This window comes from Adiantum capillus-veneris, chromosome 8, assembly GCF_014529385.1.
Source record: "Adiantum capillus-veneris isolate H3 chromosome 8, ASM1452938v2, whole genome shotgun sequence".
NCBI lineage: Eukaryota > Viridiplantae > Streptophyta > Polypodiopsida > Polypodiales > Pteridaceae > Adiantum > Adiantum capillus-veneris.
In genome coordinates this window covers 125,845,743-125,872,780 of record NC_140938.1, presented here as the reverse complement: position 1 = coordinate 125,872,780, position 27,038 = coordinate 125,845,743, and the positions used below count along the sequence as shown (strand labels likewise).

Genomic DNA, 27,038 nt, shown 5'->3' with positions numbered 1-27,038 from the left:
GCTTAGTATCAAACATTTAATTCAATGTAATCTTTTGTCATAATCACTTGTTTAGGTGTAAAAATCAAGCAGTCTGACTAAGGTAGTTTGACCAAGCTAGGTATTAGAAATCTTCTCTTAATACCATGGGGAATGCCTTCCTAATAAGCAATGGTTACTTAGGTTCTTAATCCGATTTAGGCAGCATTGTATGAAATGTACTAGGGCTTTCTAGTGGGCTTAACCCTATCGACCTTTAGCTTAAGTATTATAAAGGGAGTTTACTAATGTGATGAGCCTGGGGAGGGTAACAGTGTTATATGGCCCCCCAAAGTTACAAAATTAAAATGATGAAAATGAACAAACAAAAAATCAAAGTGCCACAATGTAAAATTTTAAGCTGGAAAAGAAATCTCGGCTTGATTTGGTACTTCACTCACATGTATTGCCTATGGTACTAGAGCCCTAGAGGTTCCCAGCGTGGGCGCTTTTCCTTGAAAAGAAAAAAACCCAAGGCATACAAAATAAGCACACACATCAAAATTGAATCAATGTGAAAAGACCTTGGGGGGTCAAAGAAAAAGTAATCAGCCAGGCGATGATTTCATGAGAAATTCCTTTTATGGTAGCTTAACTACAAGGTTTTCTAGATATAGCCTCTAGTCAGCCCTTGAACATGAATACTTGGCTCTCGCGATTAAACAACTTAATTGACCACTGAAAATTAAGAAGCTTACCCATGGTATTAATCTTTGATCTCTAGTGCCTTTCGACCGTCAAATTAGCGACCCCAGACTTGTTTAATTTTTTGCCTTTACATCTGTTTATGCATTTGATTACATTGCAATTTAATGTTCATTGCTAACAAATTGTTTGAAATTCTTTGACCAATCAATGTGTCTACCTAAAACTGCATATGCTTTTTAAGAGAATGCAATTACTGTGCCAATGTTGTTTGATTTTGCAGTGACTGAAGAAGGCTAAGGACATTCATCTCAAATGCTCTTCCACCTCGACGAACCAGCTTCAACTCAATAGCTTCCGAGGACGGAATCTACATCAGGAAGGGGGGCATGTTAACCCTCATGGCACACGGACACCCATCACCTACGACGGACGTGTATTATGTATTCGATAGAGTCAGGTACCGGGCTTGTCGGACCAATAGGGAAAGGTAGAGTGATCGCCGATGAGAGGCGCACTTTAACTTGGACATTCAAGGGATTAGTTGGTTAAGCATGGGCGCCCAAGTGTGAATGGGGTGAGCTCCTATAAAAGCCAACTAAACCTAATTTTTACTCATTCTCTCATTTGTGCAATTGAAGAGTGCTCTTGCTCCATCTCCATCTTCTTCTTCTTCTTCACCTCCTTGTGTGTGTGTGTGTGAGAGAGAGAGAGAGAGGGAGAGTGTGTGTGCGATCGAGCATTACGAAGGCACGACGGCGGCGAAGCGGTTGAGCGCGGCACGACTGCAGCTTCTTCTTCATCGCGGCGAGGAATCCACCACGAAGGCGAGCGTAGAGCGGTGAGTGACACACCCTTTGTTTTCTTGAGCTTGCTAGTTTAGGCTTGTTGTGTGCTTGGAGCCGTTTGTGGCTCGCACACGGTGTATTGGCAAGTCCCTTGCTTCGACAGTGCGGCAAGGAGCGCACACAAGCCCACGAATCTCTGGCCTGTAAGTCAGCGACTCAGCTCTTCCAAGTTTCGTCTAGTCGCCAGCGCCATGGAATCTGGATTCTGGATGCCCTCAGTGGCTCAGCCCCATGCATTTGTGTTTCCTTATCGTGAATCGTGAGTAGCTCGAGCCTCTGGAGTCTCCCTTGTAAGTCGTAAGTTGTCTCTCTTGCATCCTCGCATGCAATTTTTCAAAGTTCAAGGCTCAAGTTTCAAACTAGTGTTTGGTTCAAACATCCATGATCCATCATGCATGCTGCATGCAGGTAGCACTGAGCAAGAGTCATTTTTCTTGATTTCAACTTCCATCAAGCATGTTGCATGCAGGTAGCAGATTCCAGAACTTTGTTGTAGGCAGTAGACTGTAAGAGTCATACTTCATCATTCATGGATCAAAGTGTCTCTCTTAGCTTCCTTAAGTGCAGATTTCGATGAAGTGTGATCAATAGTTTGCTGTTGGAAACTTTCATGACCTGTTTTATGTCTCTTTGCTGGTAAGCATTTTTTTTTCAAGTATGCAGATTGTGTTTTGTCTTTTAATTCTCCCATACAACTTAATTTATATCACCTTGCATTTTGTATGAATGCATTGGAAACTTGACATAATGAATGCAGATTTATATTAATATGGAAATTAAAAAGGCTGACAAGAAAAGAAAGCAAGTAGACCTTTCAAGCTTCTATAAAGCTGTTGAAGATAGGAAAAAAACCAAAGAGAGAGAGCTACAAAAAGAGTGAGACCATGTGATGGAAGAGCTCTTTGGAGATGGACCAGAGTTAGGACAAGATGATGACGAGGAAGCCCAAGAAGTGAAATTTCCTACAAGATCGGAACCGCCTTCTAAAGCTAAGAAGCACAGAAGATGGATACCAGCTTGGAGGCTCCAACACAGATGGGCTTACCCAGTGATATTTGAGGGAAAGGTGAAGGTCAAATGTGAGTGGTGTGCTTATTCAAAACAAAAGACTCCTTATGCAAATAATGGGTCTTCTACACTCCAACTTCCGGCTTTGACCGAGCATAGCGAATCAGATGAGCATCAAATTGCTAGCTTCAAGTGGGCAAACAAGGAGAAGAGGTTTTGCATCCCTCTCCCCGATTATGTTGCAAACTTAGAAGATAAGGAGAAAGTACGCGTAATTACTGTGATGTGGCGGGTGTATTTTGTTGTGAAGTCTGCTGGTCCTATGGATTTGTTTGAGAAGTTGTGTCTTCATCAAATTGAGCAGGGTTTACCAAATATGCCACATCATGTTGATTATGGAACTTACCTAAATAGAGCTGCTGGTATTGAATTTACACAAGCAATCAGGGATGTGCTATGGATTGCTTTATGTAAAGAAATACAAGCCAGCCCTTGGTATTCCCTAATGGTTGATGATAGTACGGATAGGGGAAAAGAGGGTCATCTCATTGTCTATGTTAGTTATTTGAAAGATGGGGGTAAGGGGGAGAATCGCGTTACTTTTGTTAAGCTTATCAAGACGGATGATGGTGGAGAAGAAGCAAAGTATCATGCTCTCCTTGAGTTGATAAAGGAGATGGGTTTGTATTTGCACAAACTTGTATCTCTTGCTACTGATGGATGCTCTGTCATGGTGGGCCATAGAGATGGGCTCATCGCTAGAATGAGAGCAAATATTCCCCATCTTCTTCTTGTGCACTGTCTTGCCCATCGTGAGAATCTTGTAGCAAGTCAAGCTGTAGACTCTTTTCCAGAGCTTACGCATCTAGATAAGCTATGTAGAAGCATCTATACCTGGCTTCATGCATCCGGGAAGCGCATGGATGATTTGAAGCTTATTGAGGGTGCATTAGACTTTCCACAGATGGCCATGTTGCGCATACATTCAGTGAGGTGGTTGTCTCGTGTACAGGTGATGGAACGCATGGTGAAGGTTATGCCTGCATTGCTTTTGGAGTTCGGGAAAGAGAAGCCAAGCATATATGATGAACTAGTCCTATATGAAAATCAGTTTTACATACACTTGCTAGCAGATATATGTTCAGAACTAAATGTTTTGAGTTGCCAATTTCAATCAGATATTGTGGATGTTTCTAACATTTCAGGGTTTGCTGATGCGGTGTTACAAAACTTGAAGAAGAAGTTCTTGAGAGACTCAGCTGGGTGCGGAACAAAATATTTAAAGAAGTTTGTTCAGGACACAAAAGATGACAGGGTCACTTTTGCTGATGCGGGTGGAGAAATGCATGTTCATAGTTTAAGATTTGACAAGGTCGAGGGATCCAGCAGAGGTGGTTCCTTTGAAGACTGCATGCTTTTGGGTAAAGAGCTGGTCACAAAAGTGGTGCAGAATTTGACCAGCAAAATGCAAGATGACATGCCGATATTGGAGGCTTGCAAGCTTTTCAGTCCAAAGCATTACCCAAGTGAAGAGTTGGTGCAAGAAGCATGTACGAAGAAGTGGTTGCTAGAGATACTCAAACAATACGGATGTTTGGTATCTGATGAAGAGCATTGCTTGGGAGAGCTGGACTCATTTACAACAGTTTTGTCTACCAACTTTAAACACAGAAGCTTTCGTGAATCATGGGAAGCATGCAAAGATGATGCCACTATGCATGACTCATTTCCGAATTTAATGAAGCTTTGGCAGATTCTCTCAATAGTTCCCGTGAATACAGCTCCTGCAGAACGTGGTTTCTCTCTTCAAAACAACATCAAATCAGCTCATAGGACAAGCATGAGTACAACAACACTTGAAAACTACATGTTCATTGGTTTGAATGGGCCGGCAGCAACTTCGGACGTGCCTTGGGATGATGTCTTCTCCTTATGGAGAAAGAAGAAGAAAAGATCTATAAATCTCACCGCATAGATGCTTATCCTAGATCATTTTTAGTTTGCTATATTTAGCAATCTATGTATGAATGAAGCTTTTGGAACTTCTGACAGGGTTTTTGGTATTTTGTATCTTTTTTTGTTACTATAGTCCCCGAAAGTCACTGCAGCCGTGCATTGTCTTATCGCTGAAACATTGAAACTGGACAGCTATCAATATATGGCATCGACATTTATGTGTAACATGTAGAGTTTTGATTGGCTGTGTCAACACAGTATGGACTCTGCTTGGAGACAATTTACTTTGTATTTTAATGAATTTAAATAACAATAGTCCACACATTCAATTTTCCTATGAATCTTAATTTGTTGTAATTTTTTGCAAATAACCTCAAGTGAGCTGGCTGTTGGACATGTACACACGATTTGGTTCTATACACATCTTTACCACCCTTTTGTCTGGTCAGTGGTGCCCATGTTTTATCGATCTTTACCACCTTTCTGTTTGGTGCAGATATGTGGCTCCAGAAGATGCATTAACTGGCATGTTAATTGAGAAAATTGATGTCTACAGCTATGGAGTGCTTCTCATGATCCAGCTTGCGCGAATCAATTTTCGTTTCACCTTGATGCTAACTTGCATGCGATCAATAGCAATCTAATTCTGTTCTGTTGTATTCTGCAGGAACCTTTCCAGCCTCAACATTGGTGGCAAAATCTCCCCGTTCATTGGAAGGTTACAGAGCTTGCAGAGCATGTAAGTGTGCGGCCCCCCTTTTCCCTGCACCCTTTTCGCCGTGCTCCTCTGTGTGATCAAGAATTGATTGCCTTGCGCTATAGTGACTTCAACCACAATTCAATTTCTGGGATGATCCTTCAAACACCAGAGGGAACAGCCAGTGGTTTCTTGGCAACTTGCGTGCCGCGTAGTTGCAGCAGGCAATGGTGTCCTATCAATTGGAAAATGATGAGCCAGGACTATTTCGCTAGCAAGGACTTGATCTTCTTGGGAACAGGCGACATTATGTCCGTTGTTTGAGGCATGCATAATATTATATGGCAGCTCTACTGTAGTGGAGTAAGGTGAATGCTACATTTACTCTCAGGGATTTAGGATAGGAGTCTAGAATGTCAGTCTATTCTTAATTGGGACAGGTGTTTGTGGTGGAAAGATATGTTAATGCAAGTTCATGGCTTTGTCTAGGTAGGTTGCATCTGTACACTGACTAGCATGTGGTACAGATTGGGATGATTTTCTGCTTGGTTTGTAGTACAGCTAGGTCACCAGTGATTGGTTGTAACTTGTATGTGTAGATGCTGGGATTCTTGAATTTGTTCGGGTGGTGTACATGGGATGCATTCTACACTAGTGTCTCCCGTGAAGGAGTGAAACAGGGATTGAAAAGGTATGCACCCCATGATCTATAGATGCAGTTGTTTCTTACTCGGGTAGAACTGTCATGTTGTGGGTTGCTAGGTTTGAGATTAATGAGGTTTCCTCAAAATCTAATTTTGTGCTCTTCATCAAAACTCAGCTTGGAGGAAGGCGGTAGTAGGTACTCCAGCAAGGTTCACTATTATTGATGATGGATGGTAGTATGTGGCGACTGATAATGAGGAGGACGTACTAGAGGAAGCACAGTATGTAGATGCTATTTTCCATATGGTGAATCCCTTGCTATAGATCTCTGATATGTTGTTTGCTTAATTTTGCTCCTATAAAGTGTCTCTGAATCTTAGTTGAGCTTATTTCTTGTTGTAGCTGCAAGATCAGAAGGTTGAGCAACATCAAAGAAAACCACAAAATCTGACAGAACGAGAAAATTGCAGATTTGAAGCTCCTGATAAAGAGCATGAAGGAAGATTTGAAGCTCTTGATAAAGAGCATGAAGGAAGAGAATTGCGTGAAGTAAGTTCTTCAAATCTTTTCCCCAAACATGTGTTTCGAAGAGAATTTTGCTAGGTTCTCAAGCTTCTTCTAAATTTTGCCTGATGTCCCTAAAAATTTTAGAATCTCAGAGTGTTCTATCGTTAAATGTAGCATCTATAATTGTGTGTGTATAGATACTTGCACATTTTATATGATCTTGGAAAGTTGGATAGCATCTTCACTGGCAAGCTGGCAGCTTCTCACTTTGTCTTCAATATGTTAAAAAAGGCAGTGTCATCGTTTGTATACAGACGTTCTTGTTAGAACACACTATCTTACTTTTCATTAAGATTCTTGGAAGGGTAGAAAAACGTTTTCCCTTCACGCTGAAGGTCGAAATGTATGATAGCCCTTCCTACAGGACGGACACTCTTTAGAATTTCCCTTCCATAGGCAAGGCAGCCTTGCCATTTTCGCGAGCGTCCGTACAATTGCCATAACATCATGTTTTTACGTAGGGTTGTGTGTGTGTAGTTCTGTTTTATTTTACTGTATGTAGGTCCTCTGGACCCCATCAGACGGGGTCCCATAAGTTGGTGGGAACAACTCTTTAGACTTTGCAAGTTGGTAAAACTTCTTCTGATGCTGCTTCTTCACTTAGGGTTTAGGCCCCTCAGTCGGGATCTGCAAGTTGGCTCCGCTCTTCAGTGGCTTGACACGTACGCAGTTTGCGACATCAACCCTTCTTGAAAGAAATTAATCGCCCACGATTACAACATATCTACAAAACAACTCAAGTTAGCCCAAAAATTTTTGAGGGTCATTCCGAGGGACAATTCGAGGGATAGTGAGTTTTCTCATTCCAAATTGGAGCTCTTGATATCCTTGGTCGTTGGCTTCCCAAAAAAATGTCATCCAATAAGGAGTCTCATTCCAGATTGGAGCTCTTGATATCCTGGGTCGTTGGCTTCCCAGAAATATCTTATCCAATAAGGAGTACTCAGTGGTTGGCACATCATAATTGCTCACATATGCATGCTACAAGACATAGAAACATAAAGTCACTGATGAACACCCCCCGCAAATAACCATCCAGGTTCGGGCGATGAGGTGTTCAATGACTCCTTCATCTCTCCTCCCGTATAACCTAAAACGGTCCAGGCCGGGAGATATAGAGGCCTTTTACAACCAAACGCCCCCCATACCGCAGCATGTGTCCTTTGGAAGTTCAAGCATACAACCAAACGCTCCTCAGACATCTTGTCTACGTTATTCGGAGATTTTCGAGCATAAAAGGAAACGCTCCCCTAACATCTTATCTGCGTCGTAGCGAGGTTCCAAGAAGATGAAAACAAACCGAAAGGGGAGCCAAGGTTTGGGGCCAGTGCTCTCTTGGGGTGGAACTCCACCACTCTCCATCTCGTTGTCATGCATCTCTTTTAGTTCGGTTGTTGTTAATTGAGGTGCTTAAAGTTGTCAGTCTATTCTTTTTTGTTGGCATGTTGCCTGTCCCGTTACAGGTGCTAAATCGATTTCACAAAGGTGGAAAAGAAAAATGATATATAATAAAGAGGAAATTAGTTCCTTCTGATCCAAATTTAGACATTGTCACTAAACGTTATAAAATTTGTAAGGGAATTAGTTTCTATTTATCTAATTTGAGACATTCATTTAGAGGGAGTCAGTTCCTTCTCATCCAAATTTAGAGATTGCCATTAGAACTTGGAAATTTTGGGAGGGAATTTGGTTTCTATTCATCTAAATGTGAGACATACAAGGCTTGAAACCTATATGGTTTGCCAGTAATCCAACCTACGATCTTGAAATTTATCTCCAAATTTCAAATCAAAAGGTGAGAAAACCTACAAATTTTGAAGGAATTTAGTGTTAATAGATATGGTCTGCTTACCCCTAAAAAGTATTCCTAGGCTTTAGGTAGAATTAGCTGCTCTATCAAAAACTAACAACCCATAGGCCTTTTTGATGTGTCTTTGAGCTCTACAAGGCGGATCGTTCGCGAGGAACACAAAAAATTGGGCTACTCCATAGCTTGCCAGAATCTGTTTTGTAACCAAAGAGAAAAATAGCACCCTTTAAAGTGTCCGTCTCTTTAGGTCAAAATTTGAAGGATTTACCAGATTTTACACTAGTAGTAATCTTTTTGCAATTAAATCCAGTTAAAAAAGGTTAACAATGTTATTAAAAGCACTTAAATACTGAGTTGAGTACCTACCTACATCTATCTATATCTATACTGTTATTATAAAAGGGAGGGATCCATCCCCCCCCCCCACCCCCCCAACCCAAAAAGACTCCAGTACATCTAAAATGTGTAGGTTTTGCCAATGGGGTCGTAACCTAGGCCTAGTGGTCAAATTGGCAAATTTGACCTGAAAAGAATACATTTTATTCAATCATTATAGATGCCAGTCGTGAAAGGTTTCAAGGTCCTGTGCGGTGTTGGACCATTAGCCCAAGGCAGAGAGAGACGTTGGCAATGGCCCCCACCCAAAGACTTTGACTGTACTATTATTGTTCAGTGTAGGCCAAATTCCAAAAGTAAAGGAAAGTGCAGAAGACTCCCCCCGCCCCCCTCCCTTGTTATTACCAGAGTCCGAAGAATCCTGCGGCCTGCCTCTCCTTGTTAATACCACCCTCTTTATATGCTCTTCAGCGCCATGAGAACGCAGAAGCAGGGGCATCACCCCTTGCTCCTCTTGATCCCCTCCTCTCTCACCATCAGCTTATCAGTAGTCTTGCTTCATCCTCTGCTTCTCAATGTGGCGTTCCCTCTGTCCACCTGCAACGGCCCTGCCGTCGAAACGCCGACATGCCCTGCATCCACCAATCACAGCTCCATATGTTCTTCCGGCAAAGTGAACGTCTCCTTCCCATTCCTCACATCCGATGAGTGCCATGACATTCAATCAAGCTTCATCATATCCAATTGCAACCTGTCCAATGAGTATCCTAATTGGCCGAGTTTTACCGATAATGCCACCAAAGCTAGTCCCGGCCTCCCCACCACAGCTGTGGTCAATATATATTCCCCTCTTCCAACAGGTAACTTAAGCTACCCATCTGGCCTCCCATTCGACCCCAGGTATGGCTACATCGCTCTCACATGGAATACAAGTCTGCTTGGCCAGAATACATGCGGCACTCTCGCCTCCTATGAGGAGATCTCACAAGACATACCTCAATCCATAAACCTACAGAACTTCGCACACTCCGCATTCAACTTCCACAGCGCCACCATCATACTCCTTTTCAAATGCAACGCTACAAAGGAAAAATCCACTTCTAATTTGCAAATGAGTAGCAATGCATGCATGGCTTATGAAAAAGAGTGCAGCCAAACCAAAGGTGAGGGCTATAATTGCTACCAGTATATGATTCCAAACCCAGCTATAAGCAAGGAGCTAAATCTTCCCCAAGTCATGAATGCCTCAGGTTGCAAGCAAACGATGTTTTTCGTTGCATTAGACACTTCTCTTGTTCTCTTGACATGGAAACCGGGCATTCTTCTGCTGAATTGGAATTCCACAGGCACAAATTGGCTTGCTTCGACTTTCCAAGATTGTGTCAAGTGTTCATCAAGGAATGGATCCTGCGGCTACAACCGCCTTGGCAACTTTGCATGTTCCTGTGCCACAAATTACTCTTCTGAGAATACCAAGCCTGCTTCACCAAGCCCACACATCGCGGCATTGCCTGCAGGATCTCCTACTTCTCTGGCTTCTCCGCAAGGTTCTCTCTCTCTCTCTCTCTCTCTCTCTCTCTCTCTCTCTCTCTGCAGCTGTCTGTCTGCAAGTATGTATGTATGTAGAGAGGGCATGCGTGTGTGCGTGCACATCCATGGTAATAAGTGGTCTCAGCAAGAATTATAGAGTGGGCAAGAGCCATGCCACGCCCACGCAATACATTTGCGCGCGTGTGTGTGTGTGTGTGTGTGTGTGCACGTGCGTGCGTCCACATATATATGTGTGTATGTAACCGGTGAATAATTCTGCAAATGGTATGCTTACAGGATTGTAGACCAGTCTAATCCACCCATACGTTGTACAAATGCAGATATCAGCAACCAGAAAAGCAAGAAGACTCTGACGATTGTTATTTTGGTGGGTGGGTTATCCGCCATGGCCCTTTTCATGTCACTAGCCTTGCTTGCTATGTTCTGCTTTTTCAAGAAAAAAAAAGCAAGCACAGATCAAGCTTTCTTCTCCTCAGAACTTACCAAGTCCTGGATAAAGAGACCATCATTTCTGTCAAGAAAACAGGATGCTACTCTAGCGAGGGAAATTTCATTTAAAGAGCTCGTGTGTGCTACAGAAACTTTTGCAGATAAGAACATCCTTGGCGACGGTGGGTATGGGGCGGTGTATCGAGGGGTACTCGCCGACGGCCTCCAAGTTGCTGTGAAGAGGCTTCACCATGACAACTACAGAAGGATAGAGCATTTCTACAATGAGATCAAGGTGCTCTCAAATCTCAATCATCCAAACCTTGTTATGCTCTTCGGTTTCTGTGCTTGCGAAGATAAGAGGGAGCTACTGCTGGTGTTCGAGTACGCATCCCAAGGCACGGTGTCTGACCATCTTCACGGTGGTCGAAAGCCGCCAATGTCATGGAGCCTTCGTCTCAGAATAGCTTGTGAAACGGCCGACGCGCTCTGTTACTTACATAATGCTGTCGTGCCCCCTATTTACCACAGGGATGTGAAGACAGCCAACATACTTCTGGATGACGCATTCCATGCAAAGTTAGCAGATTTCGGGCTTTCGAAGTTGGTGCCGATCCAGGCGACACACATTTCGACATCGCCGCAGGGGACTCCAGGGTATCTGGATCCAGAGTATCATGAATGCTATCAATTGACAGATAAGAGTGATGTGTACAGCTTGGGGGTGGTGTTGATGGAGCTAGTATCTGGGAAGCTGGCAGTGGACATGTCAAGAGAGAGGGGGGAGATAAACCTCTCTACATTGGCAGTGATGAAGATCCAATGTGGGTTGCTGGAGGAGCTGGTAGACCCACAGTTAGACATGAAGAAAGACCCAAGTGTGGAAAGAGCAATCAACAGGGTTGTAGAGCTTGCCTTTGCTTGTCTGCAGGGATATAGAGACGACAGACCGTCCATGGGATGTGTCGCAGAGATGCTTGCCCACATACGCAGAGAACACGAAGGGGGCGCCATAGCCACGCAGAAGAAGTCCCCTTCCTCCCCTCCCTCTGTTTTTTTCTCTAGTTGCGATTCCTCTTGCGCTTCCTCCACCGTGAGCAGCTCTTGAGGCCTACTTGTAAATGGCCAAAAGTTAACATGGCCCTATATGTAACTTGCCAAAGATACGCTTGCCATAAGAAAATCGTAGCGTCGTATCTTCACGGATTCCCTTTAAATTCTACTTTTTTTTAAATCGCAGGCTCATTGATTAGATCTCTATAAAAGGCATGAGTGGATAGTAATCAAACACGCAAGAGGAACATGAGATGTAGCCGAGGCATGAAGGGAACAGAGAAGAGGTAGCATCGGTTTAGTACTTGGGCCTTTCCAAGGATTAGTGATTGAATTATAGTCTTGTCGACTCTACTTCCCTTCAATAGTCCCCTTAATAAGGTATTTGTCTCTACCAAGTTGAAATCACTTTCCACATTATCTGCTTTTCAACTACAAGCATAGCAATAAACTTTGATCATGGGAAAAGGGTTCTTAAGTTCATTTGTGCACCATTTACCTTGCAAGCCAAAGTCCATAATGGCCTACTTGCCCGACGACCGGCACGACAACTGCCTTCTCAAAAAATTATTTCACTCACACAAAAGGTAGCATTAGATTTGATGTCACACAAAATGCCACTGAAGCGGTCAAAGAGGGGAGAATTGCAAGTTCACAGGCGAAGCAGATAATAACAAAATTTGAAGTCAATCTTATTAAAAAAATAGTGACTCTTCAATTCATCAAAAAAATTATCTATGCAAAGAATTGGGAATACTTATGCTTGATAGTCTCTGCACATTCTATAGGCCTTAATTTCTTTTCAAGTAACAAAACAAGGGATTTAAAAAACATTCTATACGCCTTAATTTCTTTTCAATTACTAAAACAAGGGATTTTAAAAACGGAACTAGAAGGTTGTATCGAGGCTTTGTCAAGTATTTCATTTGTCATTAAACTCACTTTTGTTGGATGGTGCGTGTTTTGCCTTTTGCCTTGACTACTACTGGGAACTTCGATATTTTATTCATATATAGGGAAGATTCCTCCCCTATATATCAGGGCTGCAACCATCATGGCCCCTTAACCTTTTAAAAGGTGCTATGAAAGTTTCAAACTCACACCGTTTTCCTCAGGAGACATTCACTGTAGCCAACCCAGCCGGCGCCAGGTGCTGTTAACGCAGGGAAACTTCAAAATAAAAAATACTATATACGTCATGCCTTCCTTGCACGAGACACCGTCTTCCACGAGTGCCCTCAGCTCCCTGTGTGCGACCCCCTCGTGCCCCATACCTTCTTCGTCTATTGCACCTCGCCTCGCTGGCTCCTCGCATCAACTGTCGCTCACTGCCTCGCTGCAGAGGGTATCAATTCAGATTTGTTTCTTTTTTTATATTTTTTACAGCCGGGTACCCCCTACTAGGAATGACGAATGAGGTCAATTTGGCGATCCTTGGTTCTACAAAAGAGATAAATAGGGGGCGAGTTTGAAGCAAAACAATCTTTCTATGTATTGGGAAACAATGTCACTTTGAACTCAAGAAAATTACTCCAAGCACGACAAGCATGGAGATAAAGCTATTAAGGGGTAGGGAATGGACAGTGAGTGTCCTTTCCGCGTAAAAATAGCGACCCATTGGCGATCGGCGGAGGCCGAGAGCCATGGGGAGCTATTTTTGCGAGGGAAAGGACACTCACTGTCCATTCCCGGCCATCACAGTCGGGGGGAGTGGGGCCAATCAGTGACTGTCTTCAGGCAGAGGGCAGAATTATGTGCGCTGGTTGGAGTGTTATTATTGGAACATCCAGGTGATTATTCCGAGCGCTGAGTTGCCATGCAATCATTGGCAATGATTGGAGGAGGCAGTTAAACATTATGAGTGCTGACGTGTTGTATATCTGACAATTGCAGGGTATAATTCCGCTCAGGAAACTCCTATTGATGGACGGTGTAGATTGCATGCCCCACGACCCCCGACTGTGACAGTAAAAGAACCCCTTGACTCAAGCTTGAAATTGCATGTCAAGTGTGTGGAGCTGCATGTGCAAAGGACTACTTGTGCATCATGTGCGAGCCACATTGGCTACAAGCACACAATCATTTGTAGGCAAGCTCAAACTAGAGATGAACAATGTGTCACTCACCTCCTTGCATCGCCGTTAGAGGAAAACTTATGGTGCAGTAAGGAGGAAGCTCGTCACCGGTGGTCAACCGCCTTACCGCCATTGTACCATCGCTCACGCTCGATCGTACATACACATATTCATTCTCTCTCTCTCTCTCTCTCTCTCTCTCTCTCTCTCTCTCTCTCTCTCTCTCGCACACACTCTCACACAATAAGAAGATAAGAGGCTACGGTAAGAGAAGGTAGAGACCAAGGTCATTTAGCTTTTGCACTTTGAGAAGAAGCAAAAACTAGGGTTACATGACTTTTATATGGGTTTTATATGGGTCCACACTTGACAGGTCAAGCCCTACATCAAACTAATCCTTAATCCACTAAGTGTGTGGTGCACCTCTCATCGATGATCACCCAATCCATGATAATGTAACTATAGGACCGTCAAGCCCGAGCCATGGCTAGAAAATGATAAGAATAGTAATAAGAACATCCCGGGCTAACATGTCCCCCTTCCTGATGTAGATTCCATCCTCGAAATCTATGAATGTGTGAATTGGAGTAGGTAGCAATGGTAAATATCTTGATGAGAGTAGTGGCGAATGGAGGTGCTCTCAATCAAGAGGTTTATGCTAAACGACACGGCTCACGTACTCTGCAAATTTGTGACTCTTCAACTTCAATTGATTACTGTAAAAGCAATGACTACATTCACATAGTAACATGGTTAATTAAAAATCATATGCAGTGAATAAGCGCAAAGAGTGATTGATAACAAAATATCAAACGAACTTGTTTGGGCATTAAACATTAAAATGAAATATAATTAAGCTCACAAGCACTTGAAGAGTTCAACGAATCAAAAAGTCTAGCTCCACTAGTTTTACTATCAATAGGTATTAAAGGTCAATTGCTAATCCCATGGGTAATCTTCCTAATTCTCTATAGTCAAGTTAAAGTTGTTTAATCCGCGAGAGCAGATTGTTTCACTTCCCAATGCTGCCACTCTATAATATCCGATTAAGAACTTAAAGTAGCTATTAAGAATAAGGAATAATTTTCAACAATATTAAAAAAATATTTATAACACACTACCTTGGTTAAACTAGCTCAGCAAGAATTCCTGATTAATAAACCTAGACAAGGGACTATGACGTAAAAAATCTCAGGTATAGTACTAAGCAAGTATGTTAAATACTTTGTTACCAATCACTCTTAAAAAAAGCAAGTATGGATGCTAGAAAAGACAACAAACAATAACAATGGTCAAGAAACACCTGTCTTTTCTAGCATTGATGCTAGGAAAGACAACAAGCAATAACAATGGTCAAGAAACACTTGTTTTGTACTGACAACCATGCTTGATTTGATGAGTGGATATGATAAATATTGCATGATTTTCAAAAGCCGAGCTGCTGCAATGTGCTCCTATACAAATTAGCAAACAATATGAAATATCTCTAGGAGGCACATCAGTGGGGGAAGAGGCATAAACTTTATTGAACAAAATTAAAACCAAATATATAATCTTAGCCTATCTATTTGTACCACACTACTAGAGGATCAAAGGAAGAGGATATTGTATCGATTGGCTGGCACTCCTAATGCTAGGCCTCTATCCTCATCGTCAAGATAAATATAGTCATCCTCAGTGGAACCATAGGCTTCCTTTGTGTCATCTATTGTTTCTTCTTCATGTTCCTATGCATATATGCTAATAAAGAATACTACCATCCGTAGGTAGTCATTTTGTGTGAAGGGGTAAGCCTATGACAATGGGATAGTGTCCTGTATTGCATAGGGATCACTCATGGTAGACACATCAACCATTCTAACTCCTCAAAATTTTCCTCGCACACTAGATTAGCTACCAATTTCATTCGGAGGTAAATACATGATAGATCATTGAAATACTTGAGAAAGGTAAAGAGGATACCTTTCACGAAAAGTAGAAGTAGAGGAATTTGATAAACTAGCCATATCTATGAGCACAGATAGATTTGGATTAGGTTTCCAATTCCACGAAATGTGACATTCTGATTTGTGTTCATTTTTGTGGTTTTCTTTTTTTGTTGGATGGCTCGTGCTCTTTTACTTATGTTTTTATTACTTTTTTATTTTTTAATAGTCTAATTTAAGGATACACACACACACACACACACATTCTCTAGGATTTGGCGATTCAAAGGTGAAGGAGGAAAGGTTGAGAGGAAATTTATAGGAAGATATACACTAAGTTGCACTCCGCCCTTCCTTGGGTAGATCATACCTTTTCAAAGGATGTCATAACCCTTGGGAACCAATTATTCAAGTCAGTAGCATTTGAGGTTTTTTGCCAATAGTTTTCTACCACCTTTGGTGTTTCATCGAGTTGCAAGGTTGGTAACGTACTCTCCTATGAGCAAACTTGAAGGGTTTCATCAGACAATATCTTCACAATGGGAGAGGCATAGGTTCCTTTGCAACATTGTGGGGATTGAAAACGATAGGTGAAGGTTGTGCAAAAGCCTCTATGTCGATGGATGAACTACATGAGGAGCTACAAGCTGCATGTATCTCTCCTCTTTTGGATCTAGGTGGAATACATTGATCTTGCTTTGGAATCCACACTAGCTTTGAAATAGGTGTGGAGTACTCTGTGATCTTTCCTTTTTGAAGGCCCTCAATCATCCATGGGGTTACATGTTATGTGGAAAATCGAAAGAAATATGACTTACTTTTAGGTACCCAGATTTGATCATTTCCATCATAGTAGCCATGGGATTCTAACAATCGTTTAGGTATCCACCCTGATACGACCTTTCATTTCTCAATTTTGGTGGGAAATCTCATATGAGGCTTCTTTTTTTGAATGAAACAGAGGGCTAGGAGGGGTCGCTAACAAAGCCTTTGGGACCCAGTGGTATGTTCCCTTTGTCGTTACAAAGAATGAGTCCTGGGTGTGATGTTGTCAGTCTTATTCAAGGAAATTGAAGCTTTAGAAGGTTGTTCCATAGACAAGGATGTTTTAACTTTCCAAACCTACCAGGTTCATTATCTAGTGCTCTCACAAGAGGTAGTAAATTAGGTGTGAATTCTTGAGTTGTAAGGCTAAGGGTTAGTGTCTGCGTTGTTGGATTTGTATTCCATAGCCAAGAGTGTTGGTGTAGGATCTCAACTCAGTCAACAAGCTTGGAGAAGGAGATGGAGCTCTTGCACTTTGCACCTCACACAATGTGTGTGTGTGTGTGTGTGTGTGTGTGTGTGTGTGTGTGTGTGTGTGTGTGTGTGTGTGTGAGAGAGAGAGAGAGAGAGAGAGAGGAAGTGTATACCCCCCAAGCTAGCCCCCTCCTTTGTTTGGTCGACCCCCTTTTCTAGCTCATGTTGAAAGCTCATTGGACCCCTTCAAGCCTAGCCAACCACATGCAAAGTGCATATCAAGAAAGCAAGCTAGCCTTGGAACAAGTGTCCCCCTTTCCCCTTTGAGACATAGGACTTGATAAATGCATACACAATTCATTAAATTAGCTAAATTATCATTGGACTCCTTGAGAGGCTAACCAATAGGCTTTAGGAACCTTATGAGGGCAACATGGAGAGGAACTTGACATGTGTCCCTGTTGCTTGATTAGGTAAGGCTTGACTTGTGTGAGGGTGTGTGTGTTCTCTCTAGCTCCTACAATGAGGGCTCACCCCCCCTTGAGTAGGGATCTTGTTGACTTTTTTGGAACACCTTGAGCCCCTCAAGTTGGGGAAGGTTCTCACCTCAATCTCATCCCTAGCACCTCAAGCACGACAAGCACCTCAAGCTTGGGCCGGGTTCCCTCCTCAAGCATAACCCTAGCTTGCCTACTGTCAAAGGACTTTTAACACTAACCTTTGTAGGTCTTTAATGAAGCTAAACCTAAGGTATTTTAAGCTCCATTAAAAAGCCTTAATCTTTGACAGACCCTCTCTCATTTGGACCCCTTAACCTTGGCTCCATGTTGAGACAGATCCATAAGCACATGTCTATACCCTTGTTTATTCTCCCACATTAAATGATCAGTTTAATATGAGAAAATAATTTGGGTTGGTTAGATATTAGATCTTATGACAACTAACATCATTTTCAAATCCCAATTTGTGCAATGATCTTCTACCATCTTGATCAAAATAGAGATTAGAGACTTGTTGGTGCTCTCTGCTTGGCCATTCACTTGTGGATAACAAGGTGTAGACTTATGGTGGGATATCATGAATCTTGTCGCGAGTTCTCTTATTACAACCTTTATAAAATGAGTACCATTGTCACTCATAATTTCAAAGGGACACTGAAATTTGTGTATTAATGTTTTCATAGAGAACTTAGTTGTTGTCCTCCCGTCAGTCTTGTGTGAAGCCTTAGTTTCAACCCACTTTGTCACATAGTCAGTGGAAACAATAATGTACCAAGATTGAGTGTTACGGGTTGTTGGACTAATTGGACCTACAAAGTCTAGGTCCTAGTTTTCAAATAGTTGATTCACTTTAATAGGATGTAAGGCATCTTATACTTCCTTTGTGTAATTTTGTAACGTTGACATTCATCACTCTCTTTTGCAAAAAAAGTGATGCATCCTTAAAGAAGGTGGGCGACCAATAGCCTGATTGTAACACCTTTTTAGCAGTTAGTTCTTGTGATAACTATGCCCTTACGTGCTTCTTGCAATAGGTACAAATAATTATCCTCATGGGCACAACATCTAAGAATATCATCTTTCCCTAGCTTGTAGAGAGTTTCGGCAATTAGACAATAAGGTTCACATTCCTTGAGTAATTTCCGAGCTACATCTTTACAAAGTTTTGTGGGTGAAAAACCATTAACTAAAAAGTCTACAATCTTCTTACTCCACTCAGGAAATGGAATTGACTATGAATAGGGAAGCATCAAACTATTCATCATCAACTCTTGTAGGGGCTTCACCATTGGGTATGCGAGACAAATGATCAGCCATGAGGTTTCTTTACCAGATACAACAACGCTTGATGCTCCACATAAAGAACAAACTTGTTAGCAAGAACATAATAACAAAATATCTTTACTGCATAAATATGGCTAACACTGTTCGCTCTGTTGTGATTCTAGAGATTTGTGTTGGGGCGGATAGAGGTTAGTGGCATTCATGTTAGCTAAGTTTGTGTAAATTAACAAAACCAAAAAACTTGATGCAAATAGAGATCTTGATTATTAGGATGTAAGAGAGAGTTTGTACAATGAGAAGTGTGTGCTTATATATTTACTTAGTGCCAAATATGTATGACATTATCAATGATCTGAAGTCAATGGATAATACCTTGGTACAGAATAGAAGCCTTGCTTCACATGAAAGCTGGCAAAACATGTTGCTTTGCACAATAGAGAAATCCTTTGCAAATGAAAAATGTACTAGCTTGTTGCCCTCTCTGAGAGCGGTTGTCTTCGCTTGAAGCTTGCTTGTAGACATATATGCTAAAAAATGTGGAGTTTTTAGATGTATGTAACATGCCATCGTGGCTTGGGTCATCCCAACATCCAAGAGAAAATTAGATAGGCATTATGCCAAGTTTCTTGAAGTCCGTATGCTAATATCATATTTCAAACTTTTGGAAACTTCTATGAAAAATTCCTTGAAGGGAAGCCTTGCTTTGCATAAATTCATCAAAAAAGATGAGACATAACGTAGTCTGAGTGCTCATAGCTAACAAGTGCTCCTAGTGATACACATATGTCAAAGCAGAAGAGAATTGACCTTGTCAAAATTTCATAGAGAATCGGCCTTGCCAAATCATGTAGCTTATTGAGAATCATGAGATTGACCATATTGATAGAGATAGCATCCACAACTTAACTATCAAGTGTCATCGAACTGCCAAAATTTGCTTGACTAAAGCAACGTTTTCTTGTCAAGTTGGCATCATAAAAATTCCTGCAAAAGTTAATAAGTTCAAAAGTGAAACTTGAAGTTAGCATACTTATTGACTTCCCTTGGCATCGATGGTCATAGCATCCCATATGTGTGGTGGTCGACATTGGATTCAGCTCATAGTTGTGGATGTCAATGTGATTTCCAATGTGCTTCGTGTACTTAGGTTGCCTGGTCCTTGGCAAGCTACAACGGCTTTAAAGTGATTATGCATTCAATGCATGGAGTCGTGATCTTCAAAGCCTTGCTTTCCCCCTCCTCTAGGTAGCACAAGGAGGAGATATCAACAATAGAATAGCCAACATAATACACAAGTCAGTGTCTTGAGTGTTAGTATATGGAGCCTTGCTCCCATAATGCATCTGAGGTGCCCAATATTGCTTCTTAAAATTGGAACAAAAGGGAAGCCATGCCAAACACTTGTATCTCTTGCAACAATGCCAACAAGAGACTGTGCCAATCTCCTTGAGAGTGGAAAGCAGTGTTGTTTGGCCTTGCCGTGCACACAAAATTCAACATCTGATGAGCATGCTCGATCAAGGTATTCAAGAGAGGGCATTCTTGTTATTGAGTTGTTGCGTAGTCAATTCGTGCTTTCCTTTGAATTTATTAGATTGCACACACATCATTTGCATGCCATAACTAATGAGCAGAGCCTCAAAAATAAAAACGAAAATAAAAGCCCACTGCATACCTTGTGAATAACTTGTGCCAACTTGCCTTGCTATTGGATACGTTTTCTTGGTTCATAATCTATTGTTGTTCAATAGATTTTTGACTTCATGCTATTGAGGTCCTTGCCCGATTTGCAATCCAAGGCAAAATCTATGAAACTATACCTGGTGCTTTACCTATTGTATAATCCCATGATTTTTTGGGAATTTTGAGCTTTTGGCCGAAATACTTGTCTCTATGAAATTGGTTGTCGTTGTTAGACATTCAAGTCCGTATAACCAAGACAATCAAATCTTGTACATGTCGTGCTTGTGAGTAATTCCATATGAAGCCGTGCTCCTCATTCCAAAGTGTGATAACCACAGCTTTAGTTGGACATGAACGGAATGACCGTTGTCATACTCAAACCGGTATGTATTCTCTCAGGGCATCACAGCCGAGATAATCATAATGCAAATCTCCTGCAATATTAATTTATACAAAAAGCAATGGAAACTTCAAAAATAAGAAACCTCAAACCTTATGATTTGTTCTGATTGTTGTGCTCTATCTGATTCCTTGCATAGCTCGAAGTTGTGCTTCTAGGGTTACCTAAACAACTGTGGATGGCATTCGTGTTGGGCCTTGCCCAATGTTAATCACTTTCATCAAATTCTTGTGTCAAGGATCTCATACGCTTTATTGCAAAACCTAAAAAAGACTTGATAGCAAAAAAATTTATGTTAATCACTTTCATCAAATTCTTGTGTCACGAATCTCATACGCTTTATTGCAAAACCGGAAAAAGACTTGATGGCATTTGTGTTGGGCCTTGCCCAATGTTAATCACTTTCATCAAATTCTTGTGTCGAGGATCTCATACGCTTTATTGCAAAACCGAAAAAAGATTTGATAGAAAAATTCTTGTGTCGAGGATCTCATACGCTTTATTGCAAAACCGAAAAAAGACTTGATAGAAAAACTTTGTAGCTCATGGTGCCCTTGGTGGCTATGGTGTCGAACTCGCTGACTATCCCTTGTCGTGTTCCAATCCGTAGAAGGGGAGTGTGTATACCCCTTATGCGCATGCTCCCTTACATGAGCAACACCAAATGTTTAAACCCTTGAGTGGCCTGAATTGAACCAATGCAAAAAACGATGGCAGCAATCATGTAGGGCGCAGGTCAAGGAGGGAAATGTCGATGGCACCTACTACAGGCAATGTCTCCCCCTAATGCAGTGACAAAAAATTTTCACCTTGCCATCAAAAAATCAGTGAGTCCATCCACGATCCATTTCATGCAGGTCACCTTCATACCCTGTGCATGCAAGGGGGCCTTCCCTTGCAGCCTGTCAGACCTGCTACTTGACAAGCAAGAGACCCGGTCTCTACCCGGTTCCGAGAGAGAGAGAGAGAGAGAGAGAGAGAGAGAGAGAGAGAGAGAGAGAGAGAGAGAGAGAGAGAGAGAGAGAGAGAGAGAGGTCAGCTTTATACCCTGTGCATGCAAGGGGGCTTTCCCCTGCAGCCTGTCAGACCTGCTACTTGACAAGCAAGAGACCCGGTCTCTACCCGCCGACTCCTCCACACACACACACACACACACACACACACACACACACACACACACACACACACACACACACACACACACACACACACACACACACACACAGAGCATGCAAAGTAGTAGCTTCTCCCTTCCTCCATAGCTTTCCCCTCCCCCAATCTCTGATACCAATGTGAGACTGAGGGGACTACATCTTGCAACTCTGCACCCAACCATGCCCTATATAGGCCCTACCTTGCTAGTAATAGGGTACCCTTGATCGCATGGCTCCGTCTTGGACCTTGGCCTGCAGCCACTGGTCCTGTGTTCCTTCATTGCAGCAAAAGTGGTTGTCATGGCGGGGCGTTCGCATTCATCATTAGATAGTTTAGGTTTGGCCTCCCCAGCTCTCCTCGTGGATATGGACAATTGTACATGCCATGTCCTCTTTGTCCACACTTATAGCAATCTAGCACCGGTATCGGTGTAGGCTCTTGCTCCATTGGGCGTTGAGGTGGCCCTCTAGTCCTACACCTTGTGCAAACTAAATGGACAAATTGTTATTTGACTCGTTGAGCCTCTCGATTACCTCTGATGTCACTTCTGGGACTTCACGATGGTTGGACCGTCAGACTCCCTTGTTGTGTTTTCTTCATTACAACCACAATCTTGCACACACTTCATTACTCAAAACTTTTGAGTAGCTCTTTGCTTAGCTTCAATAAAGTTTGTCGGTTCACCTACCATCACCTTAGTTTTTAAAATTGAAAATAGTCTAGAAATAAACCTCTCTTTTTTCAAAAACTCAGCCCCATCCCCAAGGTTGGGAAGGTTTCTTAACGAAAGACTCCATAGTCACAAAAGTTCCTTTTTATATGCATGATAATCATCAAACTACTTTTGTTTCAAAAAATTTCTTGCCACAATTTTAGGGTGCTTTTGGGATGAAAATAGTGGTCTAAGAACCTTCACACAACTTGTTGAAAATTATCTCTAATCTCCTCAGATAGGGATTGAAACCAAGTGCATGCATCTTTTCTAAGGACTACTTCAAACATACCCAATCTCTGTTGATCTGTCACTTGATGATTAATATGCAACACCATGCTAAAGTTTGCAAGAAACAACTCAGCATCCTCACAAGGTTCTCCAAAGAAAAGAGAGTATCCTTGTAAAGCCCTGGGTTTGCCATGCCAAATCCTCCACCCAACCTCCAGGGTTGTTGCCCTCGGCATGACATTAATCCCCCCTTGGAGAAGCATTTTCATCCTTGAAAACAAAAGTGGTTGTATATTCATAAGAACACTAATGTTTTCCACAATGGAATCCTTTATGGATCCAGTTGTTTGTTTGATCGGAGCATGGTTCAGTAGGAGGTTCAATGAAATCAAGAATAGAATCTTGATCTTCCACATTATTTTCCTTTTGCATCCGTCTTGTGTAACCGGCCCATAACCAAGATAGTGTGTAAACTCCATTTAGAGCCTAGAAGAGCATGCTAAACGAGTCATCACAACTAAGATGTACCAAAAAGAGTACCTCATTTCACTTTCCATGAAAGTAACTAGCTGACGTAACTCATTATCAAGGTATAATTCCTTCACTTGTGATCTTACTACATCAGTAAACAACCCCACCATATCTAGTGTTCAAGGTTGAGCACCTAATTAATCATAAAGAGACAAAACCTAGTCACAAACATGCTTTTTTTAATGATAAGCAAACTCCGACTAGAGCATTACATGCTAGCTAATTGGATTGCTTGCTACTAATATACGCTCTTTGCATATCCTTTAGCACAAGATTACACTTGTAATATACCTATCCTCTTTGGATAACTAACAATACTAAGGTGTGTTTTCCCATGGTTTACAGATAGTCACCCAAAATGACTGATAAGCAGGGACCACAATGTCGTACAACATTGTTGAGGAATAAAAAATGTCATGAATAACCATCTTGGTTAACTTAAAAGATCCACAAGCACCCAAACCAATCCTTGACCTCTATTGGTGATTGGTAGATCCAAAAGTAATCTCATAGAGATACTGCACATAGAGTGCAAAATGCTTCATAGCACTAATGTGATGAATATGCATGCCGCTCCAAATCAGCCTTTGCTAAACACTAGGGCCCATAACACCTAGTGTGCATGCATTTAGAAAAACCATATCCAAACTTGCATATCCATGATCATACATGCCAATACTTATGGCAAACGTGATGCTTCTAGCACATTTTAAAGAGGAGTGTGAATAGTTTTGAAAAGAAACTAAATACTTTTTGCTGCAATCATTTGCAAGCCTTGTTGAAATGTTTGAACCACAATAGAAGGCGAAACATCAATCACAAACAATAAATCCTTTTCATTAACAACTCATAGCCTTGCTATATGCATAAACAAATGTCTGATAATGTTGTTTAGCCGCACTTGTAACCTTAACAAGTCGTTCTGGGTATCCGACAATTTTTGGCCATTGAAATTGTTCCTGATATGACGTGCTAAACATGGTCTAGAAAACGGATTCGACCAGCACCTAGGGACATCGTCTCATGACACATAAGTGAAGTAGCGGTGCTAGTTTCATTCCAAAGACTCATACTCTCCACATGTGGATTACGTCTCAGGTAAGGATGTCAGAAAAAGAACATCCTTCAAGTACAAAATGTACTTGGGTGTGGAGGTAATTGTAAACACACATGTGACTTGTGTGAGAGGGACCCACCCTCATTATCCATGCTCCACACTGCTAAACTGAACTCCTTGAGTTCGTAGACCATGTTGTCTCCCATGTGACAACATGTGCCAAATTAAACCCTACAAGTGGGTCCATAATTGCATAATACAAAATATTATTTTGGACACTACAGCCCAAATTTCTTGGCTCTTACATGACCTTGTCATCTCATTGAAGAGAAAAAATGGATGAAAAAATAGAAGTTTATGCATCCTACTTGGAAAAAGAAACAAAAACATAGAAACAAAACCAAATCAGATGCGTACCTAGAGGTTGAACATAGTGTTCACTTATTCATAGTGAAAGGCAACTGGTCAATTTCTCGTCTAGGAACACTAATTGAAAATTAGTGAAATGCAAGTAATATCACACATGTAACCTTGGGTGTTGCCTTTGCAATCCAAACCCCTTGGTTAAAATCGACATTGTAAAACCCCTTGGTTAAACTTTGTAGGAGACTACTCAGCTAGCAACCGGCCCATGGCCTATGTCCGTGACCCCCATTGGGTTTGTGGACTTCTTTTCTTGAAAGTGTAAGTGTGAAGGTTCCAAGAATTGACCATCAACCCTTAATAAGTGATTTAGTAATCACGAGGTGTGTGATACCCCTAAAATGTACTCATATAGACACTCTTAGTGCTATAGATAAAATAGGAGATCCACTGAAGGTGAAATTGTATTCACAATTGGATCGTTTCCAAACCCAAAAATCAATAATCTTGGGTTTTTGTGAACAACCGTGCTATCTAAAATGATGGTAGCATCTATACACCTTGCTAGAGATAGGCCCTTACGAGTTTAAGAAATTCAAAAACTCCACTTGATCTTCACACTTAAGGCATGCAGTGCTACAATAACACACAAAAAATAAATGATGGAAGGACTCTTGCTTGTCCATTGGAATCGATGGATACTCCATCGAATAGAATTATTCGATCTTGAAAGCAATCACTGATGGATTACAAATAGATGGCTCTTAGCCATTCCAAAATAGGTGTCTCTTAGCCCTTTGCAAACAGATGGCTCTTAGCTTTTTCTGTTATCATATCAATATAGAAAGATTTTAGTAAAATCATGCCTAATTTCACCTTTCCTGTAGAGTATTAGGAAGGAGAGAGAAAGAGAGAATGCTAGGCTGAGGAAAATACCTTATTCTACTGTATTGTATGCCCCCTACGTATGCCTCTGTGCAGACAATGGTTGTGTGATAGCTTATCCTATAAGCGTACAACCATGTGCATGTACAATGCTCTTGTAGAGAGAGGTACCATAAGTCACATCTTGACCCACTTACCTTGTTTGTGACCGTGATTGTATTAGGGTGACATAAATATGGCACTTTTTCTATGAATATATATTATTATAAAATGTTCCAAGATATCAGTAATTAACCTCATCCTTGACAGAGTAGCTAGTTTTGTAGCGGAAGCATATACGATGATGGGATGCTGTACATCCAGCGTACTAGTACACCATGCATACATATCAAAAAAGAGAATAATAAGCCCTTGGCTTCAATGACAGTCTCAACCATGTGAGCCTCTAGAATACGTGCAAAGCACGATTACACTGGCATGGATACATTATAGTGCACCATTGTGTAAATTGTGAGCTTATATCCATATAGCTACAAAAATGTGTGCCATTATCGTTGATCTGAAATCAATAAATAATACTTTGGCACATAAGAGAAGCCTTGCGTCGCATGAAAACTGACAAAGCACCTTGTTTTGCACTGTTGAGAAATCTTTTTCAAATAAAAGGTTCAATTACAAAAGAAACAAGCATAACATGAAAGTTACTAACCTTGTTACCCGCGTGTAGATAGGTGTCTAGTAATGTATAAGTAAAAAACTCTCTCTAATATGGATCATAGCCATATCTACTGCTCAAATGAGTTATCAAATGTACCATAAATGCCTCCTTGGGACGTAATAACTTGCAGACACAAAGTCTCCCCTAAGTTTGTATGCTCCTAGCATATTCCAAACGTGGGAAGTCTACCTGGCTTGATTACTCTTATCCTGAGGATTTGTAGATGGAGCCTTGCTCCCGTTATGTCTTAGAAAACTTGTCGTATCATGCTTGTCAAGAATGGGTGGATCCTGTCCTTACTCAATTAAGAGTTTGAAGTCGTAGGGGAAGGAAGGTCATGAATGAAGAGGGAGGAGAGAGCTCGCTCAAATTGGAGGAAACATTTCAAGAAAAATCTACTAGCTACGACATCATTTGGGAGTTTGACATGAAACATTTCTCTTGTTGTGGTTTATTCAAAGATGTATTTCATGAGCAACATGTTTTGGAGATGGCCATATGGTATGGTAAGGGGCCGTTTGAGATGGAGGGAAAAGGGGTTGACGCCTCCAAAGGAGCTAGTCTTATATTCTCTAGCAGTCAAGGGAGAGCAAAAGCAAAAAAAAAATCAGATATCTAGAAGCAGCATGTCCAAAGTTGGTGTACAAATTAGGGAGGATACCCTATGATGTAAGGTTTAATTTTATAATATTATGAGTTGTATTCCATAAAAAAATC

General features: G+C 41.4%; 2 protein-coding genes across 2 annotated transcripts; both read left to right on the top strand.

The window, feature by feature from the left end:
• Positions 1–2,400: 2,400 nt before the first annotated feature.
• LOC147452912 (uncharacterized) lies at positions 2,401–4,494 on the top strand. The gene has a single exon (XM_086519313.1). It carries the CDS (start codon positions 2,401–2,403, stop codon positions 4,492–4,494), a length of 2,094 nt encoding a protein of 697 aa, XP_086375439.1.
• A 4,443-nt stretch (positions 4,495–8,937) lies between these two features.
• LOC147452911 (LEAF RUST 10 DISEASE-RESISTANCE LOCUS RECEPTOR-LIKE PROTEIN KINASE-like 1.2) lies at positions 8,938–11,712 on the top strand. The gene is made up of 2 exons (XM_086518469.1): positions 8,938–10,077; positions 10,402–11,712. The coding sequence occupies exons 1-2, from the start codon at positions 8,991–8,993 to the stop codon at positions 11,616–11,618; spliced, it is 2,304 nt and encodes a 767-aa protein (XP_086374595.1). The 5' UTR covers positions 8,938–8,990; the 3' UTR covers positions 11,619–11,712.
• The last annotated feature ends 15,326 nt before the right edge of the window (positions 11,713–27,038 follow it).

Coding starts and splice junctions, on each gene's coding strand:
- LOC147452912 (XM_086519313.1), top strand. CDS start 2,401: ATGGAAGAGCTCTTTGGAGATGGACCAGAGTTAGGACAAGATGATGAC.
- LOC147452911 (XM_086518469.1), top strand. CDS start 8,991: ATGCTCTTCAGCGCCATGAGAACGCAGAAGCAGGGGCATCACCCCTTG. Junction 10,078..10,401: donor TTCTCTGGCTTCTCCGCAAG/GTTCTCTCTCTC, acceptor GTACAAATGCAG/ATATCAGCAACCAGAAAAGC.